The sequence below is a fragment of the Phasianus colchicus genome, chromosome 30, assembly GCF_987193195.1.
Source record: "Phasianus colchicus chromosome 30, bPhaCol1.hap1.1, whole genome shotgun sequence".
In the NCBI taxonomy this organism is placed as follows: Eukaryota; Metazoa; Chordata; class Aves; order Galliformes; family Phasianidae; genus Phasianus; species Phasianus colchicus.
This window is the reverse complement of record NC_143465.1, coordinates 1,961,640-1,984,262: the sequence shown is the minus strand read 5'-3', so window position 1 is coordinate 1,984,262 and position 22,623 is coordinate 1,961,640. Positions and strand designations below refer to the sequence as shown.

General features: G+C 56.9%; 3 protein-coding genes and 1 long non-coding RNA gene across 4 annotated transcripts; 2 read left to right on the top strand and 2 right to left on the bottom strand.

Annotated features, from left to right (window-relative positions):
* The first annotated feature begins 169 nt into the window (after positions 1-169).
* CFAP126 (cilia and flagella associated protein 126) lies at positions 170-4,076 on the top strand. The gene is made up of 5 exons (XM_090126864.1): positions 170-232; positions 371-433; positions 1,820-1,900; positions 1,976-2,152; positions 3,834-4,076. Exons 1-5 carry the CDS (start codon positions 206-208, stop codon positions 4,074-4,076), a joined length of 591 nt encoding a protein of 196 aa, XP_089982990.1. The 5' UTR covers positions 170-205.
* A 462-nt stretch (positions 4,077-4,538) lies between these two features.
* On the bottom strand, positions 4,539-11,786 carry SDHC (succinate dehydrogenase complex subunit C). Its single transcript, XM_031611411.2, has 6 exons — positions 11,696-11,786; positions 8,392-8,448; positions 7,832-7,933; positions 7,448-7,509; positions 5,917-6,080; positions 4,539-4,917 (listed from the first exon to the last, which is right to left on the bottom strand). Exons 1-6 carry the CDS (start codon positions 11,713-11,715, stop codon positions 4,813-4,815), a joined length of 510 nt encoding a protein of 169 aa, XP_031467271.1. The 5' UTR covers positions 11,716-11,786; the 3' UTR covers positions 4,539-4,812.
* Positions 11,787-13,690: 1,904 nt separating this feature from the next.
* On the top strand, positions 13,691-20,764 carry MPZ (myelin protein zero). Its single transcript, XM_090127338.1, has 6 exons — positions 13,691-14,412; positions 16,636-16,802; positions 16,888-17,101; positions 20,030-20,165; positions 20,275-20,335; positions 20,442-20,764. Exons 1-6 carry the CDS (start codon positions 14,346-14,348, stop codon positions 20,544-20,546), a joined length of 750 nt encoding a protein of 249 aa, XP_089983464.1. The 5' UTR covers positions 13,691-14,345; the 3' UTR covers positions 20,547-20,764.
* LOC149914330 (uncharacterized) lies at positions 15,006-20,535 on the bottom strand. Its single transcript, XR_016460569.1, has 4 exons — positions 20,382-20,535; positions 20,037-20,148; positions 16,672-17,030; positions 15,006-15,515 (listed from the first exon to the last, which is right to left on the bottom strand). It is a non-coding gene; the product is annotated as an uncharacterized LOC149914330 (long non-coding RNA).
* Positions 20,765-22,623: the final 1,859 nt, after the last annotated feature.

Sequence of the window (22,623 nt, the reverse complement as noted above, 5' to 3'; positions counted from 1 at the left end):
CGTCCTCCAACCCTGACCCTATGCTTAACTCCTAACCCTACACACCGACCCCAAAGCCCGAACTGTTCCGACCCCAAAGCCCGAATTGTTCCGATCCCAAAGGTGGAGCCGCAGCCGTTCCCTGCATTTCCCCCTTTGGCCGCCAGGGGGCGCCCTGAGGCGTCGCTGAGGGGGGGGCGGTTGCTAGGAGACGGAGGACGCCGTGATGGCGGCGCGGTTCAGCGCGGGGCAGGTGGGGAGCGGGGCTGCAATGGGAGGAGTGGGGGGGAAATGGGTCCAAACCGAACCCTGAGCCATCGGAAGGACCCGGATTCGTGGATCCCCGGACCGGGGGGGAGCCGTTCTCCCATCGGCTGCTCTCCCCCCGCAGTACGAGGACGCCTTCACCCCTCCCCGCCTGCAGAACTGGAGCGTTGCCCGGCCTTGCCGGCAGGTACCGCAACAACGAGACCCCCCCGCCCACCCCACGCCAATCCCGGGGACGCCTGAACTCCCCCCATCCCATCCCCGACCCCCATTGGGACACCCCCACCTGCACCAATGGCCGCCCCCCCTCCTCCAACACCACCAGCACTCCTCTCCCTCACTTCTACCCCCACCCCCCCCTCGCGACCCCCACCCCACTTCCATCCCATCCCCACAGCCCCCATCCACACCCCCCCCCAGCCCTCCAAATCCTTCCCTCGTGCCTCCATCCACACCCCCCCCAATCCACCCCCCCTCCATCCCATCCCCCCCCATCCCATCCATCCCCCCCATCCCCTTCACCCCCCCGTTCACCCCCCCATCCCATCCATCCCCCCCCGTTCACCCCCCCATCCCCCCCCGTTCACCCCCCCATCCCATCCATCCCCCCCCGTTCACCCCCCCATCTCTCCCCCCCATCCCCCCCATTCACCCCCCATCCCATCTATCCCCTCCATCCCCCCCCATTCACCCCCCCCCATCCCCTCCATCCCCCCCCATTCCATTCACCGCCCCATCCCCTCCATCCCCCCCCCATTCCATTCACCCCCCCCATCCCCTCCATCCCCCCCCATTCACCCCCCCCATCCCCTCCATCCGCCCCCATTCACCACCCCCATCCCCTCCATCCGCCCCCATTCACCACCCCCATCCCCTCCATCCCCCCCCATTCACCCCCCCCATCCCCTCCATCCCCCCCCATTCACCCCCATACCCTCCATCCCCCCCCATTCCATTCACCCCCCCATCCCCTCCATCCCCCCCATTCACCCCCCCATCCCATCCATCCCCTCCATCCCCCCCCCATTCACCCCCCCTATCCCCCCCATCCCCTCCGTCCCCCCCCATTCCATTCACCCCCCCCATCCCCTCCGTCCCCCCCCATTCCATTCACCCCCCCATCCCCTCCGTCCCCCCCCATTCCATTCACCCCCCCCATCCCCCCCCATTCCATTCACCCCCCCCATCCCCTCCGTCCCCCCCCATTCCATTCACCCCCCCCATCCCCTCCGTCCCCCCCATTCCATTCACCCCCCCATCCCCTCCATCTCCCCCCCATTCACCCCCCCCATCCCCTCCATCTCCCCCCCATCCCCCCCAAATTCACCCCCTTCTGGACCACCATTCACCCCCCCCCATCCATCCTATCCCTCCCCCCCTTCACCTCCCCATCCCATCCATCCCCCCCCTTCACCCCCCCCCATCCCATCCATCCCCCCCCCTTCACCCCCCAATCCCCCCCAAATTCACCCCCTTCTGGACCACCATTCGCTCCCCCCCCCATCCATCCTATCCCTCCCCCCCTTCACCTCCCCATCCCATCCATCCCTCTCCCCCCTTCACCCCCCCCCAGCGCCCCTCCCCCCGGGACGGCTCCACTCAACCTTTAGCCAACGACCGCGGCCATTTGCTGCCCTCAGTGCCCCGCTCCCAGGTGAGTGCAGCCCCCCCCAGACCCCCCTCCCCCAGCCCTGCAACCCACCCCACTGAACGCCTCCATCCCCTCCAGGCCTCCCCATGGGGGACATTTTTGGGGACGTGGGAGATGCCGGCCAGGATTCCCCCCCCAAAACTGAACCTCACAGCCCGTTCAGCCGCCGCCGCCGCGCAGCTCTGCGGATGGATCCAAAATTCCACAGCACTGAGCAGGGCCTGCAATGGGGTCAGCACCCACATGGTTGGGAAGGTGGGTGACCCAACCTCCCCAACACCAAAACCAGGGCACGCAGGGATCATTCACCTTGGCACCGTGTCACCATGGCACTTTGGGACCACGATGCCATGTCAGCTTGGTGCTGGAGGTGGCCACTGAGCCGTGTGACCACGATGCCACGTCACCGTGATGCCATGAGACCTTGTCACGATATCATCTTAGTGCTGTGGTGGACACTGAGCCACGTCACCATGATGCCATGTCACTCTGAGACCATGTCACCTTGTCACCATGTCACCTTGGTGTTGGAGGTGGCCACTGAGCCATGACACCAAGTCACCATGAGCCCCATCACCTTGTCACCATGATATCATGTCACCTTGGAGCTGGCCATTAAGCCATGTCACCATGATGCCATGTCACTTGGACACCACGTCACCTTGCCACCATGATATCATGTCACCTTGGTGCTGGCCATTAAGCCATGTCACCATGATGCCATGTCACTTGGACACCACGTCACCTTGCCACCATGATATCATGTCACCTTGGTGCTGGAGGTGGCCACTGAGCCATGACACCAAGTCACCATGAGCCCCATCACCTTGTCACCATGATATCATGTCACCTTGGTGCTGGCCATTAAGCCATGTCACCATGATGCCATGTCACTTTGACACTATGTCACCTTGTCACCATGATATCATTTCACCTTGGTGCTGGAGGTGGCCACTGAGCCAGTGCCACCGTGATACCAAGTCACCATGAGCCCCATCACCTTGTCACCATGATATCATGTCACCTTGGTGCTGGCCATTAAGCCATGTTACCATGATGCCATGTCACTTTGACACTATGTCACCTTGTCACCATGATATCATGTCACCTTGGTGCTGGAGGTGGCCACTGAGCCATGACACCAAGTCACCATGAGCCCCATCACCTTGTCACCATGATATCATGTCACCATGTCACCACAATATCATGTCACCTTGGTGCTGGCCATTAAGCCATGTTACCATGATGCCATGTCACTTTGACACTATGTCACCTTGTCACCATGATATCATGTCACCTTGGTGCTGGAGGTGGCCACTGAGCCATGACACCAAGTCACCATGAGCCCCATCACCTTGGCACCATGAGACCATGTCACCTTGATATCACGTCACCTTGATACCATGATGCCATGTCACCTTGACACTACGTCACCCTGTCACCACGATATCATGTCACCACATCACCTTGGTAGTGCTGGATGTGGCCACTGAGCTGTGTCACCATGATGCCATGTCACTTGGACATTATGTCACCTTGGCACCATGATATCATGTCACCATGTCACTTTGGTACCACAATGCCATGGCACCTCAGTGCTGCTGGTGGCCACTGTGCCATGCAACCATGACACCACGTCACCTTGATGCTATGCCACCTTTTCTGTCACCTTTCCTGTCACCTTGTCACCCACAAGGTGACCTGCATGGCCACACCGTGTTCCCCCTCCCCAACACAAAATGTTTCCTGAGATGGCAGCAAACCCCACACCCCACTTTGGGGGCTTTTTGTCCCACCCAGCTCTGTGCCACGCAATGCAGAGGGTGGGCACCACTCCCCTCACCTCCCATTGGGGTCCCCCCACCCCCAGGGTTCCCCAAATCCCCCCCATCCTCCATCCCCACATCCCCCTCTGCCTCCATCTCCCCCCTCACAGCCCCAGGAGAGCTGTGGGGCTCTTTGTGCCACCCTGGAACCAACAAACAGCAGTGAGGACACGCATGGAGTGCAGCCCTCACCCACAGCAGCAGCAGAGGAGCAACAGGGCAGCAACACCACAGAGCAGAACTCAGCCCTGGGGGCACCATGGGGCAGAAATGGGGCCAAACCCCACCCTGAAGGCAACCCCCCTCCTGTCTGCAGGAGCAGAACAGAGCCTGCAGAGTGCAGCCAAACCTGAGCTTTGTTAGCAGCTGCAGAACGGCTCGTTAGGCTTCTGCTCATCAGGCAGCAGGAAAGAGTTCCAAATAAAAAACATTTCAGCCACTGCAGGATGTTTGGAGCTGAAAGACATCGGGTCTCACCCATAAGATCCCTCCTGCTGGGACAGCTGCTGTCATTGCAGCTCCATAGAGCCGGGATTCAGGGCTGTTAATGGGAGGGAGGATCCATCCCAGTGTCCTCTGCAAAGCAAACCCATCAAAACCCATCGAAGTGCAGCAAAAAGATCTCCCAGGTGCAGCTGCAGCCCTGTAAACACAAACAGCACGGGTAGGAAATTCCTGGCAGCATCACATCAAAGTAAACTCAAAGGTCAGTGCTACCCCAGCTTCACCAACAGCCCTGGATTGCTTTTAAGCTGCAGTTCTCTTCACCTCAATGTCAACCACCCCCCCTCAGGGCCAAAGAACAGCAGCTCAGCCTCAGCAGAAGAATCAAAGTTGCTTTATTGCAAAGGGCTGTGCTGTAAATAATGTCCCAAAGGGGAATAAAACCCCCCAGCAAAGCACCCAGACAGTGGCTGAACCACTGTGATGTGCACAGAGCAGGGCTGAGCCTCTGCCCAGCCATATGATTGGGGAGGGGGGAATGCTGCCCTCCCCCCTCCTCTTTCTGTCTGTCCATCCCCAGGAGATGGAATCAATCTGCCATCATTTGGGATGTGGTCAATAGGGGGGGGGGGGGGGGAAGCTGTGTTACATCGCTGCGATGCCTGCAGAGGAGAGCAGAGTCAGAATCAGCACCAGAACCCCTGACTGCTCCACCTGGGTGAGCTTGAAGCCCTTCCCCATATCCCACACCTGTGGGGAGAGAAGAGAGGCAGTTATGAAAAAGGAAAGATCCCTCATAGGGGCTGCACCACACCAAGGTTGGCTCAGAAGGGCTTCAACCCCCCACCCCCCCCCCACCCCACTGCTGCCATGGGTTGAGTGCCCCCCACACTGCCCACAGACCTGCAGGGATGGGGCACCCCCAGCTCTGTGCCTTCAGGTAAAGGATTTACTCCTCACATCTGACCCAAGTTTCCCCTCTTTTAGTTTAAAACCATCCCCCCTCCCTCCATCCTTTACATTGGGGTCTCCCAGGATGTGTTTATTCCCCCTTATTCCCCCCCCCCCCTTCCCATAATCAGAGCTCCTCTTAATCCCCACCATTGCTCCACATCAGCAGCTGCTGCTCTCTGCTCCCTCCCCTCCCACTGATGGAAATAGGTTACAAAGCACCACAGATCTGACAGCCCCAAAGTGCAGGAGCTCTACAGGAAGACGATGGCAGCTCCCATCAAACCCAACCTATCAGGAGCTGCAGAAACACCAAAGCAGCTGCAAAAAGCAGCCACAAAAAGCTTCACATCCTGCCCTGTTCCCAGCCCTCCTTCCTTCCCCGAACACAGAAGTTTGGCTGAGCTGTGCTGTCTGTTCCAGTCCTCCACCCCAAGGTGAACATCCCAGGTTACTTTCTGTGCACACATCACCATCTCCAGAGGCCCTGCAAAGCATCTTCCAGGCTCATTCATTAGCACAGAGCATTGGAAATCACAGCACAGCAGAGGAAGGGATGAGAAGCAAGGGGTGGTTGCTCTGCAGGGCTCATCCGTGCCCCATGGAGGAGACACAGAGCAGGGGATGCCCTGGATAACCACACTGCTCCACAAAGCATCAGCATAGAGCTGCTCTTTGCGGCTTAAACACACCCAAAAATAGCTCTGAGGAGATTAATTCCTCTTCCCAAGGGCACCTTTCCCAGATTCCACACCCAGCACAGCGTCCTCTACATACAAACACACAAAGCTCACTCACCAGGTGCCGGATTCCATTCCAAGTGTGGTAGGAGAGGGGAAAAACCAGGGCGAATTTAGCAGAGTAGATGAGAGCAGGGCCAAGGCTGAGTGATTTTACCATGGCCATGTAGTGAGGGAACTGCTCTGGGAGCAGCAGAGCAGCTAGGCTGAAGAGAGAAACACCTGTAGGGACAGAACGTGATGGTTATGTTGGATCCAGCAGCCCCAGGTCAGGTTTGGAGGCAAACAGAGGGAGGAGGACTGTCCTGCAGCACCCCATGGGCTGTGGGGGGCTCCACGTGGAGCAGCAAGGCATGGGATGGGGGTCCTGCACAGAGGGCAGAAAGCAGAGCAACGTGAGCTCAACTGCAGGTGGATCAGCCTGAAGGCTCAGCTGAAGTGGGGGACACAATGCAGCAATACAGTCCCACACGTAGGGGGAAAGCAGCCCCTCCCCAACACCCACAGATAGACAGACAGACAGCCATACAGGACCCCTACAGCTCCTCCTCATCAATCTGAAGCCACGAGGTTCTCTCCAGATGGTGCTGTTCAAAGACCAGCAGTGCCCACTGCTGTGCTCAATGGCATCTGATTGCAAGCACTCATCTCCTCAACCCCCTTTGTGAGGAGTGCAGGAAGGCAAAGCCTCCCATAATTACAGCCTTTGCTGGAGAGGAGATGAGCACTTCCCCTCTTCTCAACAAAAGCATTTTGCCTCCGTGCTCCAGCAGCCTGGAAAGTGATTGCTTTCACATCAATGGGTTTCTTTATGTGGCAGCAAAAAGTGCAGCAGCAGCACTGCCAGCTTTGGGATCTCATCCCACAGGGCTGGGTACACCCCTATAGTCCTAGAGGTGAAATCTCAAAGCTGGGTGCATGCAGTACCCTTGGCTGCTCACTCTCAGGATGAGGGACACACGTATCCCCACTCCTGTGTGTGTTTTCTCAGCCCCTTCCCTCTGTGCCCTCCTGCAGAAACCACTCCAGCTCCTTCTGCTCACCCCCTGAGCTGCCATGGAAGCCCCATCCTGCTGCCATGAGAGCATGGTAGAAATAAAGCTGCCTTTCACAGCCAGACGTTCTCTGGTTGAGTCACACCATCACTGAGGGGGGGATTTTTATCACTTCTGATGCCAGCACTTCCTTCTCCCCCACTGGGATTCCCACTCTCAGAAAGCTGAAATGCTCCACCTGTGCTATGGAGGATCCCCAGAGCTCTGCATGGTGTCAGCTCTGCCCTACTGCAGGGCCTGGTGGGGTCAGCACTGTGCTGAGCAGGCACAGAAGGGCTGCAGAGCAGAGCAGTTCGTCCTCTCATAGGGGGGAAAGTGTGGAAGAAAGCAGCATCTCACAATGCAAGCAGTGCTACAAAGGCTTTGAGGGTTTAAAACACAGCACAGCATCGCTTCCTGGAGCTGCTGCAACACCAGAGAGGAGGGATAAAAGGGGAGGAAACCCGTGGCTGAAGACAGAATTACAACTGGAGACCCAAGGGGAGAAAAAGTCCAGCAGCAGCCCCAGCTCTGAACCCCACAAGGTGCACAAACCTAAGCTGAGAGCAACGCCGGTGCCGCGGTGTGTGATGGACATGGCCATGGGCAGCGACCACCTGCAAAAGAAGCAGTCTGTCAGCAAAAATGGGGCAAAAGGTGGGCAGGAAGCTGTGGGATGAGGCACAGCTCCATGTTCCTGGACAGCTCTGCACTGCTGGGTGGGGGTTCTGCACTCAGTTATCCCAGGAATCCAGACTGAGAGAAAGGGGAGAGACTGGGGAATGTGCAGAGGCAGCCTGGGAATGGCAAATGAAACAGAGATGGGAAGGGCATCTGCTGAGAAAGCTCCAAGGGAGGGGATCTGTCAGCATCCTGCCTCAGGAATTGGGGGTGGGGAGGCCCCCAGACTCGTGTTGATGCTCCCACATGAAGCCTTACTTGTAAATGGAGATGTGAGGGGACAAAGGCCGGCTGGATTTGGTGTTCTTCTCCCAGAAATGAGCCATCTCCTCCTTGGCTGTGGTGGCCATAGGGACAACACTGCAAAAGAAGAGGTGACAGGCAGCTCAGCAGTGCCAAAATGCAGACATCACCCACCAGCAGCACACACACGGGGCAGGAGATCAGATAACACCTCACATAGCACTGATAACAGCCTGCTCCTTACTGCCACAGCAATGGCACGCTGCACCAAATAACAAGTTTGTAATTTAAGGTGCTGAGATTACACTGCAATTACACTCCCAGCCCAACTGAGCAGAAAAGAAACGTTTCTCCTTCAGCCCAGCAGTGCAAAGAGATGCAATGAGATTTCCTGCAGCTCCCAGCCCTCCTCAGGGCTCAGGGCTGTGATGTGGAGCAGTGACAGCATCACTGCTGCCCCACTGAGGGTAAAGATATCACCCAGCCAACACGTGGGGCAGAATGAGGGAGCAGATAGGATGGGATCCCACAGGGAAAAGTGAATCCCATTGCTTCCTACAGAGCCCCACACTCACTGGTGCATGGAGGGGCCGGGGCTGAGCCGGGCCAGGAGGCAGCGCCGAGCGACGCATCTGTAAGAGAGGAGAGGGAGAAGCTGTCAGTGCCAAAGAAATGCAGGAAATGTTGATGTTGTGGGGTCAAAAATGCACCTCTGGAGTGCTTGGAGTCCTAAAATCAGGCTGTATGTGAGAGGATGTGGCTCTGAGTCTGGTGATGGATCACCCTGGGCAGTGTGAGAGACTGAAGGGCAGCGAACCCATGGATGAGGGGGGCTGTGAGGTCTCACCTGACCCAACCAAGCTGTGATTTTGTGATTTCCCCCCCCACAAAACCTCCCTGCTGTTTGCTGAGGCCTCCAGACTGAGCCCACAACCTGGTTCTGTGCGACATCCCAGCATCACCCTGCTTACACAGCACACACAAACAGCACCCCAATCTCACAGCCACAATGAGGCAGTCTGCCCCTCTCACTGCAGCAATGAACGGGGAGGGGGACACATCCCAAAACACCCCACTGTGCCCAAGGGAGACCTCACCACCTCCCCAGCCTCCTCCCTTCCCCTTAACGCCCATCAGGGCTCTCATTACAGCCATTCATCACAGCTTTGAGCACTGGGGAGGCAGCAGATCGCTGTCACAGCATTTCAGCTGAGAGCAGGAGGCAAAAAAAAAAAAAAAAAAAAAAAGGGATTTGATGGCACCCAGAGGAGTGGGAGCTGCTCTGTGCAGAGCAATGGCAGTGATTGTGATGGGACATTGAAGGGCAGCTCTCCAGGAGCTGCTGCAGCCCCCAGCCTGGCGCAGCTCGAACGCTTGCAGATGTGGGTTGGAATCTACAGCACGGCCATGAAGGACAAAGAAGGAGGCGTGGAGAACTGCTGGGAGCATTCATCTGCAGCACGGCAACAAACGGTGATTAATCTCCTCCAACACATCAACATCTGGCCCTGCACCTCCCACTGGTTGGTTGGAATTGGTGGAGAAACGAAGCTCTGCTGCTCTTTGCCTTCCTGTGGCTGCACAAACAGCTGCAGGTGGGCACAGAAACTCCATTGCTATGAGCTGCTCCATCTCCTCTGTAAAGAAATCTTCAGGAGCTCCCCCAGCTCCTCTGTAAACAAACCACCCTTAGGATGTTTCCTTTCCAAGCCCTCCCTTAAGGCAGCACAACCTCCCAGTGCAGACACAACACTGGGCAGCATGGATTTCCCCCCCCCTAAACCCAAATCCCAGCTCTCTGAGCCCAACCTGAGCTCATCTCACTGCACTCCCACCTTTGTTGCTGATTGAAAAGCTGCTTGCTTCCATATTTCCACCACCTCTACTCATCCACCATGGGAATAACGAAGCCTTTGTGTTTCTGTGGGGCTGGCTCTGCTCACTCTGAGCCCCACAATTACAGGAGAGCTGAGCTGGAATCTCTGCCTGCAGGCCCCCCAGTTATTCCCACCCTCGATTCTCTTTCCCCACCCCACATCTCCCCTCATGCAGAAGCTGCTGAGAGGAGGACAGAATCACACACAAGATTCCAACCCAGAACAAACCCCACAGCACTGCACTTCCCCCCCCCAACTCTGAACCCCCCCCAGCACACTTTTCAGATCCCTTCTGATGCAAATCTCCCTGCAATCAAACGAAGCCTGATTGCAAAGCACAGCCCTGCAGCAAAGCAACCCACCAGCATCAAGTCCTCTCCATTATCCCTCATGCTTTAAGCTGTTCTTTCCTCACCAGCTCCCCACCCATCAGCTCACATTTGATTCCATATCACAGATGAGCACGTTTCCTAAAAGCAGACCAAACAGCCTTTCATCATGCAGGCAGGAACAGACAGCAGGTGAAGCCATCAGCTGCAGCTTTCAAACCACAGCTCTGCTTTTGCGTTGTTTCCTGAGCCCCACTGTGATCACACAGCAGAGTTCTGCCTTTAAAGCAACGGGCACAGGGAACAAAAAGCTCCACGTTGCCACAAAGGGAATAAATTAAGAGAATGGAACCCCAAACATTGCTTTGGTGCTGATATCAAAGAGCAGAACATCCATAAGGGGAGGCAGGAAGGAAGGAGGGGTACAAAACTTTCTGCTGGGGGAAGAAGAAGAGGAAAAAGGATCTTCTGAGCTCAAAGTAAAACCCATTGTGTGACAGCAGGACCCCAAATGCTCCCTGAGCTCCGACAGCTCAGTGCTGGATGGCAGCAATGCTCCCATTTTAAATCCACGTGCAGAAACAGCACGGGCTGCAGAACTTTGGTCACACATCTCTGCTCTCCATCCTGGGCTCTGTGCTGCTGATCCACAAGCAGTGCTGACCACAGAAAGCTGCTCTGCTCTTAGAATCACAGAATCACAAGGTTGGAAATGACCTGCAAGATCATCTAGTCCAACTGTCCTCCCACCACCATTGCTACCACAAGCACTAAACCATAACTTGTAGCTCCTCATCCAGCCTCTTCAACACTGCCAGGGACTCCACCACCTCCCTGGACAGCCATTCCAGCACCTGACCACTCTCTGAGACAAAAAGATTTTCCTTGTGTCTAACCTAAACCTCCTCTGGTACAACTCATGGCCATTTCCTCAGCTCCTGTTTGTTACCTGGGAGAAGAGGCCAAACCCTTCCCCATCACAACCTCCCCTCAGGAAGTTATAGACTACAACGAGGTCTCCTCTGAGCCTCTTCTTCTCTAGACTCCAGGTCCTCCATGTCCCATTGGGGTCCTCTATGTCCCACTGGGGTCCTCATGGTGTCCCCATTCCCTTCACATAGTTATAGAGTGCAATAAGGTCTCCTCTGAGCCTCCTCTTCTCCAGACTAAACAATCCCAGCTCCCTCAGCCGCACCTCATAAGACTCATTTAGAGCCACACCGCTGCTTTTGCTCCCCCATTACACGAAACAGCCTCTGGGTGCAGAAATTCACCTTTTGGAGCAAAGTTTTCCCCCCTCCCCTTGTACCACCATGCAGCCATCGGCTCTCCCTTCACTCCCCCCCTCCCCTTACCCCCCTCTGAAGGCCCACAGCCCCTCCAGCCCCGAGCTTTTGCCCTACAGACCCCTCCCCACCCCCGCAGCCTCTTTAGGCCGCTGTCTGACAGCGCTGTGCCCTCACGCAGCTCCGTGTTGTGTCCCCCCTCCCCCCAGCAGGCCCGAGGCGGTCACTACAGCGCAAAGCAGCCCGGAGGAGCCGCACCCGACGGGATCACAGCCTCGGAGCGAAAACCTCACAGCTCCGGAATCGAACGGAAACGGGAGGTGGGGACACAAAAAGAAGGGACGCAGAAATAGGGGGACACGGGAGGCCCCGCCCGCACGGAGTCACCTCAACACCAGCGCCGCCATCTTGAAGCGCTCCGCTCACCGGAAGTGCCCGTGACGCACTTCCGCTCCCCCGCGCCTCGCCCCGCCCCCCTCCCCCCCGCTGCTGCTCTGAGCCGGCGATGCGCGCTGCAAAAAAAACAACCCCAAAATGTGGCTTTTTTACCCCAAAATGGGAGGCTGTCGGGAACCACGGGGACAAAATGTGTCCCCGGATCCCTGTCTCTGTGTCCCCATGTCCGTGTGTCCCCATATCTGTATGTCCCCGTGTCCATTTGTCCCCGTGTCCGTCTGTCCCTGTGTGACCTGATGGCCCCGTGTCCATCTGTCCCTATGTCCATCTGTCCCTGTATCCGTCTGTCCCCATGTCCGTCTGTCCCTGTGTCACCTGATGGCCCAATATCCGTCTGTCCCCGTGTCCATCTGTCCCCATATCTGTATGTCCCCATGTCCGTTTGTCCCCATGTCTGTGTGTCCCTATGTGACCTGATGGCTCCATGTCCGTCTGTCCCCCATGTCCATCTGTCCCCATGTCCCTCTGTCCCCATATTCATCTGTCCCCATGTCCATTTATCCCCATGTCCATTTGTCCCCATGTCTGTGTGTCCCTATGTGGCTTGATGGCTCCATGTCCGTCTGTCCCCCATGTCTGTCTGTCCCCATGTCTCTGTGTCCCCATGTCCGTCTGTCCCCAATGTCTGTCTGTCCCCATGTCCGTCTGTCCCTGTGTCACCTGATGGCCCCATATCCGTCTGTCCCCGTGTCTGTCTGTCCCCATATCTGTATGTCCCCATGTCCGTTTGTCCCCATGTCTGTGTGTCCCTATGTGACCTGATGGCTCCATGTCTGTCTGTCCCCCATGTCTGTCTGTCCCCATGTCTGTCGTCCCCATGTCTGTATGTCCCCATGTCCATTTGTCCCCATGTCTGTGTGTCCCTATGTGACCTGATGGCTCCATGTCCATCTGTCCCCCATGTCCATCTGTCCCCATATTCATCTGTCCCCATGTCCATTTGTCCCCATGTCCATTTGTCCCCATGTCTGTGTGTCCCTATGTGGCTTGATGGCTCCATGTCCGTCTGTCCCCCCTGTCTGTCTGTCCCCATCTCCATCTGTCCCCATGTCCATCTGTCCCCATATCTGTATGTCCCCATGTCTATGTGTCCCTATGTGACCTGATGGCCCCATGTCCGTCTGTCCCCATATCCATTTGTCCCCATGTCCGTCTGTCCCGTGTCCATCTATCCCCATGTCCGTATGTCCCCATATTCATCTGTCCCTATGTGACCTGATGGCCCCATGTCCATCTGTCCCCATATCCCCATACCCTGTTGTGTCCCCATGTCCCGTGTCTGTGTGTCCCCATGTCCCTCTGTCCCCATACCCCCATGTCCGTGTGTCCCCATGTCTGTGAGTCCCCATGTCCCTCTGTCCATATGTCCACGTGTCCCCACACCTTCATGTCCCTCTATCCCCATGTCCCTCTGTCCATATGTCCCTGTGTCCCCATACCCCCATGTCTTTATGTCCCTGTGTATCTGTGTGTCCCCATGTCCCTCTGTCCCTATATCCCTGTGTCCCCATATGCATGTGCCCCCATATCCATTTATGTCCCCCTATCCATCTATGTCCCCATACCCTCAAATCCATATGTCCCCATATCCGTGTGTCCCCCCATCCCTCTGTCCCCATATCCATCTATGTCCCCACATCCATCTATGTCCCCATATCCATATGTCCCCATATCCATGTATCCCCATATCCATGTGTCCCCCCATCCCTCTGTCCCCATATCCATATGTCCCCATATCCATATGTCCCCATATCCGTATGTCCCCATATCCATGTCCCTATATCCATCTATGTCCCCATATCTACGTCCCCATATCCATCTATGCCCCCATATCCATGTCCCCATATCCATATGTCCCCATATCCATGTGTCCCCCCGTCCCTCTGTCCCCATATCCATATATGTCCCCATATCCATGTCCCCATATCCATGTCCTCGTATCCATGTGCCAATATCCATCTATGTCCCCATATCCATCTATGTCCCCATATCCATATGTCCCCATATCCATATACGTCCCCATATCTGTGTCCCCCCGTCCCTCTGTCCCCATATCCATATGTCCCCATATCCATCTATGTCCCCATATCCATATGTCCCCATATCCATATACATCCCCATATCTGTGTCCCCCTGTCCCTCTGTCCCCATATCCATATGTCCCCATATCCATCTATGTCCACATATCTACATCCCCATATCCATCTGTGTCCCCATATCCATGTCCCCATATCCATATACATCCCCATATCCATGTGTCCCCCCATCCCTCTGACCCCATATCCATCCATGTCCCCATATCCACACACCATCCCCTCCATCCCCATCCACATTCCTCCCCACCCGCCCCCATTGCTTCAGGGAATGCAGCCTCACAAAGCCCTCTTTATGTGCCCACCGCATGCCTTCCCCTCCTCTCCCAACCCCAAAACAAAATATCCCCTGTATCCAAATCCCACCCCCCCGGGGGACTCAGCCGCCCTACAACCCTCATCCTATTGGCCTCCCATTGGCCCCACTCGATGCTGCTGGCCCTTAAACCCCACAGCCCGCCCTCCAGGCACCCTCTGACAGCACCAAGATGGCGCTGGGTGCCATCGGGGCCGGACGCCTCCTCCTCCTCCTCGTCGGGCTGCTGGCGGCGTTGGGTGAGCGGGGACGGTTATAGGGTGTCATAATATGGGGGTTGAGGGGAGGGAAGGTGGTGGTGTCCTTGTGGGGCCAATTAGGTGGTCGTCGTTGAGGTTGGTTGGATGGTGGAGGTGGAGGATTGTTGGAGATGTGGGACTGTAGGATCGTGGGGATGTAGGATCGTGGAGATGTAGGGTCTTGGAAATGTAGGATCGCGGGGATGTTGGATCATGGGGATGTGGGGTTGTGGAGATGTAAGGTCTTGGAGGTGTAGGATCGTGGAGATGTGGGACCATGGGGGTGTAGGATCGTTGAGATGTAGGGTTGTGGAAGTATAGGACCATGGGGATGTAGGATCATGGAGGTGTGTGATCCTGGGGATGTAGAATCATGGGGATGTAGGGCCATGGAACTGTAGGATCTCAGAGATGTAGGACTGTAGAACTGTAGGAGTCCTAGAGCTGTAGGATCATGGAGATGTAGGATCATGGAGATGTAGGATCATGGGGATGTAGGATCATGGGGATGTAGGATCATGGAGATGTAGGATCATGGGGATGTAGGATCATGGGGATGTAGGATCATGGAGATGTAGGATGATTGGGTTGTGGAACCATGGAGATGTGGGACCATGGGGGTGTAGGATCATGGGGATGTAGGACCATGGGGATGTAGGATAATAGAGATGTAGGAGCTTAGAAATGTAGGGTTATAGAACTGTAGGAATCCTGGAGCTGTAGGAGTCCTGGAGCTGTAGGATCATGGAGATGTAAGATTGTGGGAATATAGGATCGTGGAGATGTAGGATTATGGGGCTGCAGGACTGTAGAACTGTAGGATGGTGGAACTGTAGGACTGTAGAGTTATGGGATCGTGGACTTGTAGGATGGTAGAGTCACAGAAACGTAGAGTTGTAGAGCTGTAGAATGATAGGATCAGAGGATTGTAGGGTTGCAGATCTGTAAGGACGTGGAATTGTAGGATCACAGAAGCATAAACTCAAAGAAACATAGAGGGCTATGATCAGAGAGTCATAGGATTATAGGGTCAGGGAACCATAGCACTGTAGGATCATCAAACCATAGGGCCATAGGATCATGGGATCAGATGGTCACAGAACCTACAAAGTGGAAAACACCCCACAGGGATCATTGGGGCCAACTGTTGGTCACTGCTGTGGGGCTGCAAGGAGACCCCGATGTCACCACCACGCGTCCCCACAGCCACCATAACAAGGAGCCATTGTCCCTTCCAACAAAAGCCCTTTGGTGGCATTTGGGGACGGCGTGGGAGCACGGAGCAACTGGTGTCCCTATGGGGCTGGTTATTTCCCTATAGGGCTGGAGGGTGTCCCCATGGGGGATGATGGCTTAATTGGTACCATTATGGTGTCCTTGTAGGGCACTGTGGCTCTACGGGTGCCATACTGGTGTCCCTATGATGGTTGTCCCCATGGGGCTGATGGCTTTGCCAGTGCCATGTTGGTGTCCCCATGGGGATGATGGCTTAACAGGTACCATTATGGTGTCCCCATAGGGTGCTGTGGGTCTACCCATGCCATACTGCTGTCCCCAGGGGACACTGTAGCTCTACCAGTGCCACATTGGTGTCCCCATGGAACTGATCGATTTCCCGGTGCCATACTGGTGTCCCCATGGGGAACTGTGGCTCTACTGGTGCCATACTGGTGTCCCCATGATGCTGATGGCTTTGCCAGTGCCATGCTGGTGTCCCCATAGGGCACTGTGGTTCTATTGGTGTCGTGCTGTTGACCCAATGGTGTTGGTGTCCCCATAGGGCACTGTGTCTCCACCCATGCCATACTGGTGTCCCCATGATGCTGATGGCTTTGCCAGTGCCATAATGGTGTCCCCAGGGGACACTGTGGCTCTACTGGTGCCATATTGGTGTCCCCATGGGGTTGGTCAATTTACTGGTGCCATGTTGGCATCCCCATGGGGCACCACGACTCTACTGGTGCCATGCTGTTGACCCAGTGGTGCTGGTGGCTCTACCAGTGCCATGTTGGTGTTCCCAGGTGGCACTGTGTCTCTACCAGTGCCATGTTGGTGTCCCCATGGGGGTGACAACTTAGTTGGTACCATTATGGTGTCCCCATAGGGCACTATGGCTCGACTGGTGCCATGCTGTTGACCCAATGGCGCTGATGGCTCTACCAGTGCCACGTTGGTGTCCCCATGGGGCTGACAGCTCTTCCCCCCCTCATCCTACCCCCTCAGGGCTGTCCCCCACGTTGGCCATCCATGTGTACACACCACGGGAGGTGTACGGCACCGTGGGCTCCCACGTCACCCTCTCATGCAGCTTCTGGTCCAGCGAATGGATCTCAGAGGACATCTCCATCACGTGGCACTTCCAGGCTGAGGGCAGCCGTGACAGCATCTCCGTAAGCACCGCACCGCATCCGACCTCGGGGTGCATCACGACCCAAACCGTGACCCAAAACCTCCCCCCTTTCTCTCCACCCCCAGATATTTCACTACGCCAAAGGCCAACCCTACATCGATGACGTGGGTTCCTTCAAGGAACGCATGGAGTGGGTGGGAAACCCCCGGCGCAAGGATGGATCCATCGTCATCCACAACCTGGACTACACCGACAACGGCACCTTCACCTGCGACGTCAAAAACCCTCCTGACATCGTAGGGAAATCCTCCCAGGTCACTCTCTATGTCTTAGAGAAAGGTACGGCCATCCGCGTCCCCATTCTCACCCCCACATTGCTGTCCCCATCCCCATATCGTTGTCCCCACCCTCTTATTGCTGTCCCCATGCCTACCCACATCCCCATCCCATATCTCTGTTCCCATCACCACCCCCATACTGCTGTCCTCACCCCCACCTACGTCCCCATATCGCTGTCCTCATCCCAACCCACATCCCTATCCCTTCCCACATCCCCACCCCCACATTCCTGTCCCCATCCCCACCTATGACCCATATCACTGTCCCCATCCCCACACATGTCCCCATTCCCATATTGCTCTCCCCATCCCCACCCACGTCCCCTCCCCACCATCCCCATCCCCATATCATTGTCCCCATCCCCACATCACTTTCCCCATTCCCACACGTCCCCATCCCCATATTGCTCTCCTCATCACCATCCCCATCCCCATATCTCTGTCCCCATCCCCGTATCTCTGTCCTCATCCCCACCTCTCTGTCCCCACCCCACCCATGTCCCCATTACCTCTGTCCCCATCCTCACATCACCGTCTTCATCCCCAGATCTCTGTCCCCATCCCCATATTGCTCTCCCCATCCCCACCCACGTCCCCACCCCACCCATGTCCCCAAATCACCATCCCCATCCCCATATCACCGTCCCCATCCCCATATCACCGTCCCCATCCCCATATCATTGTCCCCATCCCCATATCTCTGTCCCCATCCCCACATCTCTGTCCCCACCCCACCCATGTCCCCATACCTCTGTCCCCATCCTCACATCACCGTCCTCATCCCCATATCTCTGTCCCCATCCCCATATTGCTCTCCCCATCCCCACCCACCTCCCCACCCCATCCATGTCCCCACATCACCATCCCCATATCACTGTCCCCATCCCCACATCTGTCCTCATCCCCATATCTTTGTCCCCATCCCCATATCTCTGTCCCCATCCCCACCCCATCCATGTCCCCACATCCCCACCCCATATCTCTGTCCCCATGTCCCCATATCACCGTCCCCATCCCCATATCTCTGTCCCCATCCCCATATTGCTCTCCCCATCCCCACCCACGTCCCCACCCCACCCATGTCCCCAAATCACCATCCCCATCCCCATATCCCTGTCCCCATCCCCATATCACCGTCCCCATCCCCATATCTCTGTCCCCATCCCCACCCCACCCATGTCCCCACATCACCATCCCCATATCACTGTCCCCATCCCCACATCTGTCCTCATCCCCATATCTTTGTCCCCATCCCCATATCTTTGTCCCCATCTCCATATCTCTGTCCCCATCCCCACCCCATCCATGTCCCCACATCCCCATCCCCATATCTCTGTCCCCATGTCCCCATATCACCGTCCCCATCCCCATATCTCTGTCCCCATCCCCATATTGCTCTCCCCATCCCCACCCACGTCCCCACCCCACCCATGTCCCCAAATCACCATCCCCATCCCCATATCACCGTCCCCATCCCCATATCTCTGTCCCCATCCCCGTATCTCTGTCCTCATCCCCACCTCTCTGTCCCCACCCCACCCATGTCCCCATACCTCTGTCCCCATCCTCACATCACCGTCCTCATCCCCATATCTCTGTCCCCATCCCCATATTGCTCTCCCCATCCCCACCCACCTCCCCACCCCATCCATGTCCCCACATCACCATCCCCATATCACTGTCCCCATCCCCATATCTCTGTCCTCATCCCCATATCTCTGTCCCCATCCCCATATCTCTGTCCCCATCCCCATATCTTTGTCCCCATCTCCATATCTCTGTCCCCATCCCCACCCCACCCATGTCCCCACATCCCCATCCCCATATCTCTGTCCCCATGTCCCCATATCACCGTCCCCATCCCCATATCTCTGTCCCCATGTCCCCATATCACCGTCCCCATCCCCATATTGCTCTCCCCATCCCCACCCACCTCCCCACCCCATCCATGTCCCCACATCACCATCCCCATATCACTGTCCCCATCCCCATATCACTGTCCCCATCCCCACATCTCTGTCCTCATCCCCATATCTTTGTCCCCATCTCCATATCTCTGTCCCCATCCCTACCCCACCCATGTCCCCACATCCCCATCCCCATATCTCTGTCCCCATGTCCCCACATCACCGTCCCCATCCCCATATCTCTGTCCCCATGTCCCCATATCACCGTCCCCATCCCCATATCTCTGTCCCCATCCCCACATCTCTGTCCCCATCCCCATATCTTTGTCCCCATCTCCATATCTCTGTCCCCATCCCCACCCCACCCATGTCCCCACATCCCCATCCCCATATCTCTGTCCCCATGTCCCCATATCACCGTCCCCATCCCCATATCTCTGTCCCCATCCCCATATTGCTCTCCCCATCCCCACCCACCTCCCCACCCCATCCATGTCCCCACATCACCATCCCCATATCACTGTCCCCATCCCCACATCTCTGTCCTCATCCCCATATCTTTGTCCCCATCCCCATATCTTTGTCCCCATCCCCATATCTTTGTCCCCATCTCCATATCTCTGTCCCCATCCCCACCCCATCCATGTCCCCACATCCCCATCCCCATATCTCTGTCCCCATGTCCCCACATCACCATCCCCATCCCCACATCCCTGTCCCCATCCCCACATCACCATCCCCATCCCCACATCCCTGTCCCCATCCCCACATCACCATCCCCATCCCCATATCTCTGTCCCCATCCCCATCCCCATATCTCTGTCCCCATGTCCCCACATCACCATCCCCATCCCCACATCCCTGTCCCCATCCCCACATCACCATCCCCATCCCCACATCCCTGTCCCCATCCCCACATCCCTGTCCCCATATCACCGCCCCCCACCCCACTCACATCCCCATACCTCTGTCCTCACCCCCCCCCGCCCCACACCCATGGAATGTCCCCGATGTCCCCGCAGTCCCCACTCGTTACGGCATCGTTCTGGGCTCCATCATCGGCGTTGCCCTCCTGTTGGTGGCCCTGCTGGTGGCCCTGGTTTACCTGGTGCGTTTCTGTTGGCTGCGCAGGCAGGCGGTGCTGCAGAGACGACTGAGGTGAGTCGTCACCGATAATTTAGGGGTAAAAAAAAAAAAAAAACCACCCCCAAAATGGGGCCGCGTGGTGGATGGGAACTGATGGCTTCCATCTCCGCACCCATTTTAGTGCCATGGAGAAGGGGAAGCTGCAAAGATCCGCCAAAGACGCTTCCAAGCGCAGCCGGCAGGTGGGACAAAAGGGGACAAAGGGACACGTGGGGGTGCAATTCCCACCTCCTGCTCTATGGGGTGGAGGTGACAATGGGGTGACAATGGGGTTTGCCATCCCCGCAGGCTCCCGTGCTTTACGCCATGCTGGATCACAGCCGCAGCACCAAAGCGACCGCCGAGAAAAAAACCAAAGGAGCTCCGGGTGAACCCCGAAAGGATAAAAAATAGCGGTTAGAGGGCAGGGAAGGTGCCCCAACCTCCCCTCCAGATGAGGAGAGCACCGCAGGACCCCCCAAAACCCCAAAGGTGGTGATGACCATCGAGATGGAGCTGCGGGGGGAGACCCCAACAAGCACCCGCTCCCCATCGTGGGGCAGCTTGGTGGGCGCCCTGCGGAGCATCCTTCACCCCAACCGTGTGGGGAGGTGACCCCCAAACCCCCCCCCCCAAACCCCCCCAGCAATGGGGACCCGGTGACGAGCAGGGTGTGGTGCTCACCCCGGGTCCCCCCCCCCCCCCATACCCCATAGCCCCCCAATATCGGCACCTTCCTCTGCGCGACCGCTTCCCCCCCCCCACCCCCAACCCTCCCAGAGCTCTGATGTAATTTTTTTTTCTATTCCAACCCCAAAACCATCGAATTTTCGCTCCCCCATCCGGGTTGTTTCCGTCCCCCTCCTCCTCGGGGACGGTGCCGCCCCTTCCCCCATAAACCACCCCAGCTTCCTCCATCCCCATCCTTTCCTCCATCCTCATTTATTTCCCCTTTTCTCGCCGTTTTCTCGTCTCTCCCAGCGACCGACCCACGATGACGTCGCAGGGTACCCCAAAAACCCCCCCGCCCCATCCCCTCCGCCCTATTAACCCTCCCACCCTCATAACCCTCAACCCCCAAAGCCTCGCAGAGGAGGAGAGGCTGCGGTGCCCACCGCCCGCTTCGAGGCGCTGCTCTGTTCCCACCCTTTATCCCCATCCCCGCAGCGCCTTTAATAAAACTCACATCTCCCGTGCGCCCCATTGAGGATTTAGGGCGTCATCCCCATGGAGGTTCAGCTTTTGGGGTCTCCTAGGGGTGAAAGGTGGGGGGGGCTGAGAACTCACAAAACTCGTTACACGCAGCCCCACACCACGTGCTGTGGTTTCCCCAGCTCTCATTGCATCGGCGTTAATTAAAGCTCCCCTCCCTCCCCTAAAAGAAGCTATGGGGTGGATTTGGGACCCTCCTCCCCTCCCTAATGGGGATCTGGCACCGTCTGTCCCCTCCTTCAAGCTTACATTTAGGGGCTGCCTCTACCCTACAGCCCCACATTATGGCACGGTGCCCCAACCCCGCAGTGCCCGCAGCCCCCACCCTACCGACCCTATAATTGGCTTTGCCCTAATAAGTCTGCAGAGCGCACGGGGGCAGCGTTATGGGGCAGCCCTAAGCCCCATGGGGCGTCACCTCCTCTTGGCTCCAGGGATTATTTTCCTATCCAGAGCTATTTCTGCTTCGAACCGCTCCCGGTGTCCCCATATCACCCCATAGAACCCACAGTGCTACCAACTCCAAAGCCCCGAGGAGCAGGAAAGAGGGAAACCCAATGATGGGGTGAAGATCCAGAGCTGAGCCCCACTCATAGGAGGTCCCAATGCCCCAACCCTAAAGGGACACCTCCGCCCTAAAAGGGGACACCCCACCACCCCAAAAGGGGACAACACCTCAGATGGGGCCACTCCAAAGGGGACACCTCAGATGGGGCGACCCCCACCCTAAAAGGGGACAACCCCCCACCCCAAAAGGGGTCACCCCAAAGGGGCTACCCCCACCCTAATAGAGGACACCCCACAACCCCAAAAGGGGTCACCCCAAAGGGGCTACCCCCACCCTAATAGAGGACACCCCACAACCCCAAAAGGGGTCACCCCAAAGGGGCCACCCCCACCCTAAAAGAGGACACCCCCCCACCCCAAAAGGGGTCACTCCAAAGGAGCTACCCCTACCCTAAAAGGGGACACTCCCCCACCCCAAAAGGGGTCAACCCGAAGGAGCTACCCCTACCCTAAAAGGGGACACCCCCCCACCCCAAAAGGGGTCACCCCAAAGGAACCACCCCCACCCTAAAGGAGGACACCCCACAACCCCAAAAGGGGTCAACCCGAAGGGGCCACCCCCACCCTAAAAACGGACACTGATAGATTTGGGGTTATGGGGTGGGGGGGGGGGATCCCACACAGACCACACCAGTTCTCTTCTCCTACTGCTTTATTCCAGTGCTCACCCCCCCAAAAAGCAAAGTGTGTGTGTGGGGGGGGGGAGGGGGGG